At 32.3% G+C, this 10,785-nt stretch overlaps 2 protein-coding genes across 2 annotated transcripts; one reads left to right on the top strand and one right to left on the bottom strand.

The window, feature by feature from the left end:
• The first annotated feature begins 575 nt into the window (after positions 1–575).
• On the top strand, positions 576–1,529 carry LOC6049228 (protein lethal(2)k10201). Its single transcript, XM_001865991.2, has 3 exons — positions 576–806; positions 877–1,078; positions 1,133–1,529. The coding sequence occupies exons 1-3, from the start codon at positions 625–627 to the stop codon at positions 1,457–1,459; spliced, it is 711 nt and encodes a 236-aa protein (XP_001866026.2). The 5' UTR covers positions 576–624; the 3' UTR covers positions 1,460–1,529.
• On the bottom strand, positions 1,469–8,128 carry LOC6049230 (delta-like protein 1). Its single transcript, XM_001865992.2, has 4 exons — positions 7,838–8,128; positions 2,425–2,722; positions 2,176–2,367; positions 1,469–2,090 (listed from the first exon to the last, which is right to left on the bottom strand). The coding sequence occupies exons 1-4, from the start codon at positions 7,958–7,960 to the stop codon at positions 1,567–1,569; spliced, it is 1,137 nt and encodes a 378-aa protein (XP_001866027.2). The 5' UTR covers positions 7,961–8,128; the 3' UTR covers positions 1,469–1,566.
• Positions 8,129–10,785: the final 2,657 nt, after the last annotated feature.

The raw sequence follows: 10,785 nt of genomic DNA, 5'->3' as shown, positions 1-10,785 counted from the left end.
TTTTTGCCACGGTTTTTGCTCAAATATGCATTGAAAAGGGAAATGAAAAAAAAGCTTTTCTAAAGCTTCTGTATATTAAAAAAAAATCAAAAATTCAATTCTCCAAATAGATTTTTAGTATATTTCGATAAGATTTTTGAATAGGACATTTGATGTAAAATGACTCGAATAATATATATTTTTTCCATTAGTATTTTAACTTACAACAAAAATAAATTGCACTCAAATCGTAGGAAATTCACAATTTTTAAAACATAAATTGCAATTGTGTGTTTTTGAAGCATTTTCTAGACACATTGACAAAATAATAATAGTTTTGGGAAAATTAGAACTAACCATCGATTCGCTCTTCGAGTAATTTTTTTGAACAACTAAAATCTCATTGGAAAATAATAACGCAATAAAATATCATTCCAATTTGATTTTCTTTATCGACTCAGACCTCTAATTTCTCATTGAAACCACCGCCATCTTTTGTCCGGTACCCGCAACTTCTGTGACGCTTGTGACGGTACTCCATAGCGTTTTCGTCGATACTTTCCTATAAGAACGTCGATACAAAACGTTAACAAAAACAAAACCCGGCCTATTTGGACCACCATCGCGCGCAAATATTATACGACCATGTCCGCGGCCACCTTCACCGCACCGGAAACGTTCCTAACCCTGCTGGATCGCTTCGGAACGGGCTTCCGGGACAGAGGGGACGATTTCTTCACCGAGGGAAACTTTTACCTGAAGAAGTTCGTCAAACTAGGCGTCGTCAGCGACGTGAGCAAGTGTGACCCGGTGGAAAAGGATGAAATGTGAGTAAAAAAGAGGGAAGAATTGGTGGTTTTGTGCCTTTTTGAGAGATTTTGGTATTTTTTTGGGTAGAAAAATTGTCTGCAACGTTCCGGATTGCCGGTACAGCTGCGCGTCCGTGCAGGACTACGAGTGCCACTACAACTCGCTGCACCGGTATTCCTGTGGGGAGTGCAAGAAGACGCTGCCGAATGCGCACTTGCTGGATCTGCATTTGTCTGAGAGTCACGATTCCTACTTTGCGGCTCAGGTGGCGGCCGGAAAGAAGCCGATGGTAATTCAATAATTTTATTTTTTTTTAAATTAGAAATAATTATTTTAGTTTTAGTTTGCATGCTTCCTGGATGAATGCCCTCACCGGAGTAAAGATCCGGCGGAACGTCGAGATCACTGCATCCGGGAGCACAAGTTCCCGCACGACTTCCGGTTCGATAAGCAAGTTCACGCTCAGAAGAAGCAGCCGAAGCAGCGGGCAGATTCGGGAGAAATGGAGGTAGAACCGGTTGTGGAGTCAAGCGTCGGGAAGAACACCAAAAACTTCAATTTTGGTCACTCAAAGACCAGATCGTTCAAAACGAAGAAGGGATCGGAAAAGACTGATATTCTGGAAAGCAATCGCATGGTTGTGGAATTGTTGGAAAGTCTTCCAAATTAGCAAGTTAAGTCGGATTGTGGAATAATTTATTGTTGAAATAAATAAATAAGTTAATTGAATTTTTTATAAATACTGTTTAAATGCTGCGTCTCGATCAAACAGCCGGCTCACGTCTCATTGTCAATCTCTTCCGCGCTGAACTCCTCGTTCAAGTAATCCTCTCCCGGAAACTGCGTCGTCACGTTGCCCATCTGAATCCTTAAGCTGGTCATCTGTTCCTGCTCCTGGCTGACATCCTCCGGCGTGGTCACTTCCGCCACACTGGTCGTGGCCACCGTAGTCGTCGTCGAACTCGTCATCGACGGTGGCATAACCTCACAATTCTTGCCCCGGAAGCCGGAAGGACACTCGCACCTAAAGTACCCATCATCCTTGATCAGCGACGTACATTTGCCGCCATTTTGACACGTGTTTGGGTTCTGCTCGCAATAGGTCAGCTTCTCATCGCACAGCATTCCTCCCCAGCCCGGCTTGCAGTTGCATTCCCACGGACGTCGACAATCCCCGTTGACACAGCCCGGATACGGATGACACTTGGAGCACTCCTGTCCCATCCATCCCATTCGGCAACGGCACTCTCCCGGCCGACGACAATAACCGTGCTCGCGGTTGCAGTTGGGCGCGCAAATCGCTGAAAAATAATACAAACTTCCGTCAACACATTCCGCTAGCGATGTTTAAACTCGACAAGGTTTGCGTCTCCGCTAAGCACTTACGCGTTTGACAGAGAATTCCCGTCCATCCTGGTAGGCACTTGCACTCCAGCGGCTTCGAGCACGTTCCGTGCATACATCCGGGCAGAACCTGGCACTCGCGGCACGTCGGCCCGGACCATCCGAGACGACACCGGCACTCTCCGGGCTTCTCGCAATATCCGCGAGACGGGTGGCAATCTTCGCGGCACATTGCTGAAAATAAATCCAAATTTATTCACCAATTCTCATCAAAATTCCAATGACACCCACGTTCCGAGCAGAAGATTCCGTCCCAGCCCTTGTGGCACACGCACTCGAACGAGACCTGGCAGCCGCCGTGTTGGCAACCGGGCAGCGGAATGCACCGGTTACAGTTGTCCCCGTAGAAGCCGAGCTTGCAGCGGCACTCGCCGGGCCGTTTGCAGTAGCCGTTCAGCGGGTCGCAGCCCTTCTTGCAGATGGGGACGTCGCACAGGTCACCGGTCCACCCGGGCAGGCACTTGACGTCGCCGTTGTCGTCGCACACGTAGTGGGAGTACTCGTTCTGGGAGGATGGGATCTCGCAGGCCTGGTGGGTGGGAAATTGGTAATTTAACATTGAGCATAGAGAGATACAAACAGTTTAAGAATATGACTCAAAATTAATTTAATTTGAGTGCCTTATTTTTTATTATTGTGTTTATTTTTTTTTTGTGTGTTGAAAAACAACCAAATTCAAAGATTGTTTCATTGGACATTCCAAAAAGAGAACTCCAATATTTTTTACTAATGCCATCATCAAATTTCCAAAACACCATCAAATTTCCAAAACACTTTGAAGCTCCTTTTCGATTTATTTTTGCTTATCGACACATCACTTATGATAAATTGGTCGAATGGAAAGTGCATTTTAAATAGTTTTCTATTAAAATATATTTTCTATTTTAATTTGATAATTTATTTGTGCCATTTTATTCTACGCAATAATGCTTGGTATTTTATCGCCAGACCAAATTTGATGGATCGTGAAAAATGTTCAAATAATCATGATCATGTTATGTTTAAATTACAGTACTTTTCTACACTTAATTTTAAATTTTATCAACAGTTGTTATCATACCATATTTTCTTTTCCAATTTTTACGTGATTCTAATAGATTAACCTTCTAATTTATTTTTGTTCTTTTTAGTCATGAAAGATGGTTCTAAACATGACGTTATCTTTCAAGGTAAAGATTAAGATTGAGATATAAATTAGCTATTAATAGGCATTGCAAAACAAGTTTTATCTTGTATCTGGTATAAAAAAGTAACTAATATAAAAGAATAGGTAAGTGTAAGCTTTCTTTTGAGATTGTCTTATTTTTTATTAATTTGATTTGAAAAAGCTTTAAAATTGACTCTGTTTAGCTTCTTTTTAAATCTATTTGGCATTTTATTGAATTCCAAACACAAAGGAGATTTAACAGTCTTGTCTAACCATAAGTATTTCTAAAACTTGAATTTTTTAAACCTTTTGAAAATTTTTCAAAATCTATTCCAAGGACAAAATTCATAGAAGAAGAAATAATGTTTGGTAGAAGGGAAACTGCAACTATACCCTTTGTGATAACTTGAAGTTTTCGATTTATTCGACTAAATCTCTTTTACGTCATATAGGTATTCATATCATCAGTTTCTTGGAAAATGTTGCAACATTTTTGTTTAAATGTTTATTTTCCTTCCAATTCTTCAATAAATTTATTTCACGCTTTTCAATTGGGGACCATCCACAAACCACGTGGACACTTTTTTTGGTAATCTCAACCCCCCACCCTCCCCCCTCGTGGACAATTGTCCATAAAAAAAATTGAAAAATATAAACATTGAGCTAGGTTTTAACATTTGGATGAAAAAAGTGTTTTAAAATGCATTTTACAGGTGCAGAGCTGCTTTCCAATCATTAGTTTTGAAAATATCGAGGTATTGACGGATTTTTTTTCCCAAAAATAAAAAAAAATCGTGGGACTGTAGATTGGTATTTCATGAAAATTTAAAATGTGTTCAAAGGAGTTCAAACATGCTAAATATGATTATAAACACGGGAAATGCATTTTAACTGGGTTTCAGTTGATTAAACTTTAATTTTCATTAAAATATTGAAGTTTTTCGAAAAAATATTTTTTTTGCACCCTGATTATTCAGGCCAACTTTGAAGGGCCCCCCCCTTATTATTATCAATTTAAAAAAGAATGTTGGGATAGAAAAATCTATTTTGTAAAATTTTTTTTATTGGCATTTATCTTGTTTAGTTTCTGTTTGTTTTTGGCTATTTAATAACCAATCATTATCTTTACTATTTTTTATGTTTTTCCTGTAATTTTTTCGATTTTTTATATAAAATATAATCATAAGCTTATAAAAGTCAAAACAAAGCGTGTCACTACATTATGTTGAACATAAAAAAAATACAGAATACTTATTTTGAATTCAAACATTAATAATGTTATTCAAAATACAATCAATGTTTCTCCTGTAAAAATGACACTTTTTATAACATTGGCAAAATAAATCAAATTTCTAAATAATAATAGGGTACGTTATCCATTAGTGGACCCCATTCCTATAGTGGACCCTCTGAAGGGTTTTTGATGAAAATTCAATAAAATCACAATTTCAAGCGCGTTTTTGATTACAAATCTTTTATTTGGCATGTTCAGCATAATTTAAAACAATGTTGACTGAAATCGAATTGTTCTTTTCACCAAAATAAGTGTTTTGAGTTCGACATCTGAAATCAGCCATTGCCACTAGCATTTTCACAACAAAACTGCATTTATATTTTATGATTGAATTACCTATCCAATCATTTTTTGACTGATTATTTAACTTCAGCAAGTCGAAATAATGTAAGTTTAAGGAACTTTACTAAAATAAAGCGAAGAACTGCTCATTTTCGAGCAAAAATTAGAGGGTGTTCAATATAGGACAACGAAAACCCAAACTTTTCCAAAAGTGGACCCCTGTTAATTTAACTTTCAAAAATGAAGAAAACTGTGTATTCAAGCAAAAGTTTCTCTTAAACATACAATTAATGCTTGTTGTTATTAACCTAAACGCACATTTTTTTCAATTATGAATATAAATATAGATGTTATCATGTTAAATGTACCAAAAACGCTGAAGCCGTAAGAATTTATAATTAATCAAAACTATAGTTAATTGTACTTAACTGAAGCATCATAATTGTAGTTTGAAATGATATTTTATAATAATAAATCAATAACAAAACTTTTTTTTATGTAAACATGTGTGGTTTTATCAGCAACTGTAAACAAAACTATTGTTTAGTTTCGGTCAACCATTTATGTAATTAATATGGAAAAAATTGCATCAAAATTACTTTTTTTAATATTTTTATGTTTACAGTGGTATTTGAAACGTTTTCTCTGATCTTTTGCGGAATTAAATGTGTTTAAATGTCTTTTAAGTTTTTTTGTTGTTTAAAGCCAAATTTGTGAACAAAACATATTTGTTTATGATGAAAAGTGAGCAGAATCCATCTTTTATTTATTATATCTATCATTAGACCTACACCATGCATCAAAACATCAAATATCGGTTAAATTTGATATAAAAATAACAGTTTGCCAATAGTGGACCCGGGTCCACAATCGGATTATGAACCCGGGTCCACTATAGGAAAAGGGGGTCCATAACAGGCAAAAAAAACTTTTTTTTTCAAATGGCTATTTTTCTGCTCAAAAACAAATAACTGATGAAACAAATAGTCAAAATTGTTCAAAAGACTTCAGATTTCATTGTTTTGTACAAAGGGTTATGAAAAAGTGCTTAAAATATTGAAAATTTGTGAAAAATATGCTTCGGCTCTACTAGGGGGTCCACTAATGGTTAAAATACCCTAGTTCTCCATTCCAAAGCATTTCAAAACCCAAAATTTGCCAAAAATGATTTTTGGCAAATTTTTAAATCGAACCTCGTCGTTGGGTTGTAAAGCGTTTATTTTGGATGATTTGAATATGCTTCGTTGCAAATGATTCCATTTATTTTTGCAGTTTTTAGCCGATTTAATCTACTTGTTTTAATTTGCTTGGAATGAAAGTTTAATTTGTGAGTAAGAAGTAAGAAGAAAAAACATAAATATCTTAAAATTATTAATCTATAGTCTTGATTAAAACATGATTAGATGTTATTCTACATAAAATCCACTTTATGATAACATGAATCGAAGCTTTGGATAATCTAGGTATCGAAAAATAAAAAAAAATTGAATATTAATATTTAAAAATAAATTGAATTGTAACGTAATAATGTTCTATGTTTTGTTTACATTTTCTTTCAAAATTAATTCTAGAGAATAATTTATTGAATATTATTAATTAAACATAAATAATAAAAATATGCTAAATTTATAACAGAACACTAGGAATCAACTTAATTCCTCAAAGTCAGGCTTGAAAAACAATTCATAACATCGGAAATCCCCAATTACAAACTTCCCCGTCGATTTCGGTCTCGAACAGTCGAAACAAAAATTGAATAATGCTTCATAATGTCAGCCAAACAAATGTTATGAAACAGTTTGTGAAGCAAACACAAAAAAAAATAGTGATAGTGAAATCGCACTCCCAGAATGGGTACGCGGCGGGCGTACGGGAGGGGTGGTAACATAAAATTTATAATTATTCAGCGCACACTACGATGATCGCGATCACGAAAGAAAGCGCGACTGCTGCGTTCGACGGAACGTGCAATTTGATTTTGTTGTTAAGAAAGTTTTGATATAAATATTGTTGTTGCAAAAATATTTGTTGAAGATTAATGTGATGAATGTGATAATTGTTTAAAACAATTAACAACTTTTGTCGAATTTGTACTGTTTACAAATAAGAAAGCAGAAGAACCGGTACGGACAGAGTTCAATAAACGAACGAAGGAGAGACCTAAATGGACATCAGTTAGAGGAGATCTAACAGTACATTTTGTATTTGTTTGCTCTCCATCAGAGTTGGAAGAGATTCTTGTCTCAGATGAGGTCCAATAATTGCACCGTCAGCCCTCATCTATCGTTTCACAGACAAATGTCTTTTTATTATGTTTAAAGTTAACTAATGTTTCATAAGTTCAAAGTGTAAGTCAATCTTTCCATGATATTATCCAAAAGCTGTTGATCTTTCAAAATGCATTAACACGATATTTAGCGCAAATAAAAGTCTGATTGCTGGTCCAGTTTAGTTCAGTTGCCAATGGATAATGAATAACTACATAACGGGTTCGTGCCACTGCTGCTGTTGCTGTTCCAGTTCACGGTTTGAGAGGCATTTAAGTCGTTCGTTTTGTGTCCGTACCTTAAGTTGGTCGGAACGAATCCGTGGTGGACCAAAAACGGGGCTTTTGTGTTCTTGTTGGTTTACCACTTTTTTTGAGACCATCACTTGAATCATAAATATGTCGAATTTTCCAACACAGATCATTGGATTTCAAAATATTCGATGTCACTTGGCAGTGCACAGTTGCTTATCCGTTTGTGAATCAAATTTAAATAAATTTTGCACACAAAGTTTCTCCTCATTTTGGACATCGCAGAAGGCGGCGTCGCTGCATCTAGCTCTAGTTTCCAAAAGGGGGGCATGACACTTGCCAAAGGTGAAAAACCGTTGCAGAAAATTGCACACAACCGCTGCTAAAACTTTCCCATTCCCACCTGTTTCTTCCACTTGGGCACGTAGCGGACGGCATCCGTCGGGGCCGGGTACCAGCTCAGCAGGCCGCATCCGATGCCAACCGTGGCCACCACGATGATCTGATAGTAGCAGTTATTGCTCATGATTGGCACTTTTGGAAATCACAAATCGAGGGAAACTGCCGTTCCCAAACTCCTTGGTAAACACCTCTAGCGGACCACCTTCTTGGAAGATCACCACACCAAGAGGAGAAGACACGTTTGACGCGGACGGAATCTGGAACGAGACTGAACCTAAGATTAGAGGCCGACTCGACCCATCGCGGCAACTCTTCAAATTTCACTTATGACTCTTTTTCCGCGGTTTGCGACGTCGGATGCGTTTCCTTTGGCGCGACGCCGTGCGCCAACCGAACTCGACGGAAGGCGGAGAAAGAGCGTGAGAGATGACCACGTGGCCGTAGAGTGGATTAATATTGAAACCGATCGATTGAAACAATATTTTGTCGAAACAATTAAAAACTAAAAACTAAAAACTAAAAACTAAAAACTAAAAACTAAAAACTAAAAACTAAAAACTAAAAACTAAAAACTAAAAACTAAAAACTAAAAACTAAAAACTAAAAACTAAAAACTAAAAACTAAAAACTAAAAACTAAAAACTAAAAACTAAAAACTAAAAACTAAAAACTAAAAACTAAAAACTAAAAACTAAAAACTAAAAACTAAAAACTAAAAACTAAAAACTAAAAACTAAAAACTAAAAACTAAAAACTAAAAACTAAAAACTAAAAACTAAAAACTAAAAACTAAAAACTAAAAACTAAAAACTAAAAACTAAAAACTAAAAACTAAAAACTAAAAACTAAAAACTAAAAACTAAAAACTAAAAACTAAAAACTAAAAACTAAAAACTAAAAACTAAAAACTAAAAACTAAAAACTAAAAACTAAAAACTAAAAACTAAAAACTAAAAACTAAAAACTAAAAACTAAAAACTAAAAACTAAAAACTAAAAACTAAAAACTAAAAACTAAAAACTAAAAACTAAAAACTAAAAACTAAAAACTAAAAACTAAAAACTAAAAACTAAAAACTAAAAACTAAAAACTAAAAACTAAAAACTAAAAACTAAAAACTAAAAACTAAAAACTAAAAACTAAAAACTAAAAACTAAAAACTAAAAACTAAAAACTAAAAACTAAAAACTAAAAACTAAAAACTAAAAACTAAAAACTAAAAACTAAAAACTAAAAACTAAAAACTAAAAACTAAAAACTAAAAACTAAAAACTAAAAACTAAAAACTAAAAACTAAAAACTAAAAACTAAAAACTAAAAACTAAAAACTAAAAACTAAAAACTAAAAACTAAAAACTAAAAACTAAAAACTAAAAACTAAAAACTAAAAACTAAAAACTAAAAACTAAAAACTAAAAACTAAAAACTAAAAACTAAAAACTAAAAACTAAAAACTAAAAACTAAAAACTAAAAACTAAAAACTAAAAACTAAAAACTAAAAACTAAAAACTAAAAACTAAAAACTAAAAACTAAAAACTAAAAACTAAAAACTAAAAACTAAAAACTAAAAACTAAAAACTAAAAACTAAAAACTAAAAACTAAAAACTAAAAACTAAAAACTAAAAACTAAAAACTAAAAACTAAAAACTAAAAACTAAAAACTAAAAACTAAAAACTAAAAACTAAAAACTAAAAACTAAAAACTAAAAACTAAAAACTAAAAACTAAAAACTAAAAACTAAAAACTAAAAACTAAAAACTAAAAACTAAAAACTAAAAACTAAAAACTAAAAACTAAAAACTAAAAACTAAAAACTAAAAACTAAAAACTATAAACTAAAAACTAAAAACTAAAAACTAAAAACTAAAAACTAAAAACTAAAAACTATAAACTATAAACTATAAACTAAAAACTAAAAACTAAAAACTAAAAACTAAAAACTAAAAACTAAAAACTATAAACTATAAACTATAAACTATAAACTATAAACTATAAACTATAAACTATAAACTATAAACTATAAACTATAAACTATAAACTATAAACTATAAACTATAAACTATAAACTATAAACTATAAACTATAAACTATAAACTATAAACTATAAACTATAAACTATAAACTATAAACTATAAACTATAAACTATAAACTATAAACTATAAACTATAAACTATAAACTATAAACTATAAACTATAAACTATAAACTATAAACTATAAACTATAAACTATAAACTATAAACTATAAACTATAAACTATAAACTATAAACTATAAACTATAAACTATAAACTATAAACTATAAACTATAAACTAAAAACTAAAAATTAAAAATTCAAGATATTCAAGAAATTCAAGAAATTCCAGAAATTCAAGAAATTCAAGAAATTCAGCAAATTCAAGAAATTCAGAAATTCAAGAAATTTAATAAATTCAAGAAATTCAAGAAATTCAAGAAATTCAAGAAATTCAAGAAATTCAAGAAATTCAAGAAATTCAAGAAATTCAAGAAATTCAAGAAATTCAAGAAATTCAAGAAATTCAAGAAATTCAAGAAATTCAAGAAATTCAAGAAATTCAAGAAATTCAAGAAATTCAAGAAATTCAAGAAATTCAAGAAATTCAAGAAATTCAAGAAATTCAAGAAATTCAAGAAATTTAATAAATTCAAGAAATTCAAGAAATTCAAGAAATTCAAGAAATTCAAGAAATTCAAGAAATTCAAGAAATTCAAGAAATTCAAGAAATTCAAGAAATTCAAGAATTTCAAGAAATTCAAGAAATTCAAGAAATTCAAGAAATTCAAGAAATTCAAGAAATTCAAGAAATTCAAGAAATTCAAGAAATTCAAGAAATTCCAGAAATTCAAGAAATTCAAGAAATTCAAGAAATTCAAGAAATTCAAGAAATTCAAGAAATTCAAGAAATTCAAGAAATTCAAGAAATT

The sequence above is a fragment of the Culex quinquefasciatus genome, chromosome 2, assembly GCF_015732765.1.
Source record: "Culex quinquefasciatus strain JHB chromosome 2, VPISU_Cqui_1.0_pri_paternal, whole genome shotgun sequence".
In the NCBI taxonomy this organism is placed as follows: Eukaryota; Metazoa; Arthropoda; class Insecta; order Diptera; family Culicidae; genus Culex; species Culex quinquefasciatus.
The sequence above is the reverse complement of the archived record's forward strand: the minus strand, read 5'-3'. Positions and strand labels throughout refer to the sequence as shown.

What these genes read in the sequence shown, in the direction of transcription:
- LOC6049228 (XM_001865991.2), top strand. Translation starts at nt 625, where the DNA reads ATGTCCGCGGCCACCTTCACCGCACCGGAAACGTTCCTAACCCTGCTG. An exon ending in CCGGTGGAAAAGGATGAAAT is followed by an intron (nt 807 to 876) that starts GTGAGTAAAAAA and finishes TTTTTTGGGTAG; the next exon opens with AAAAATTGTCTGCAACGTTC. An exon ending in CGGCCGGAAAGAAGCCGATG is followed by an intron (nt 1,079 to 1,132) that starts GTAATTCAATAA and finishes TTTTAGTTTTAG; the next exon opens with TTTGCATGCTTCCTGGATGA.
- LOC6049230 (XM_001865992.2), bottom strand. Translation starts at nt 7,960, where the DNA reads ATGAGCAATAACTGCTACTATCAGATCATCGTGGTGGCCACGGTTGGC. An exon ending in TGCCCAAGTGGAAGAAACAG is followed by an intron (nt 2,723 to 7,837) that starts GTGGGAATGGGA and finishes CCCACCCACCAG; the next exon opens with GCCTGCGAGATCCCATCCTC. An exon ending in GGGAATTCTCTGTCAAACGC is followed by an intron (nt 2,091 to 2,175) that starts GTAAGTGCTTAG and finishes ATTATTTTTCAG; the next exon opens with CGATTTGCGCGCCCAACTGC.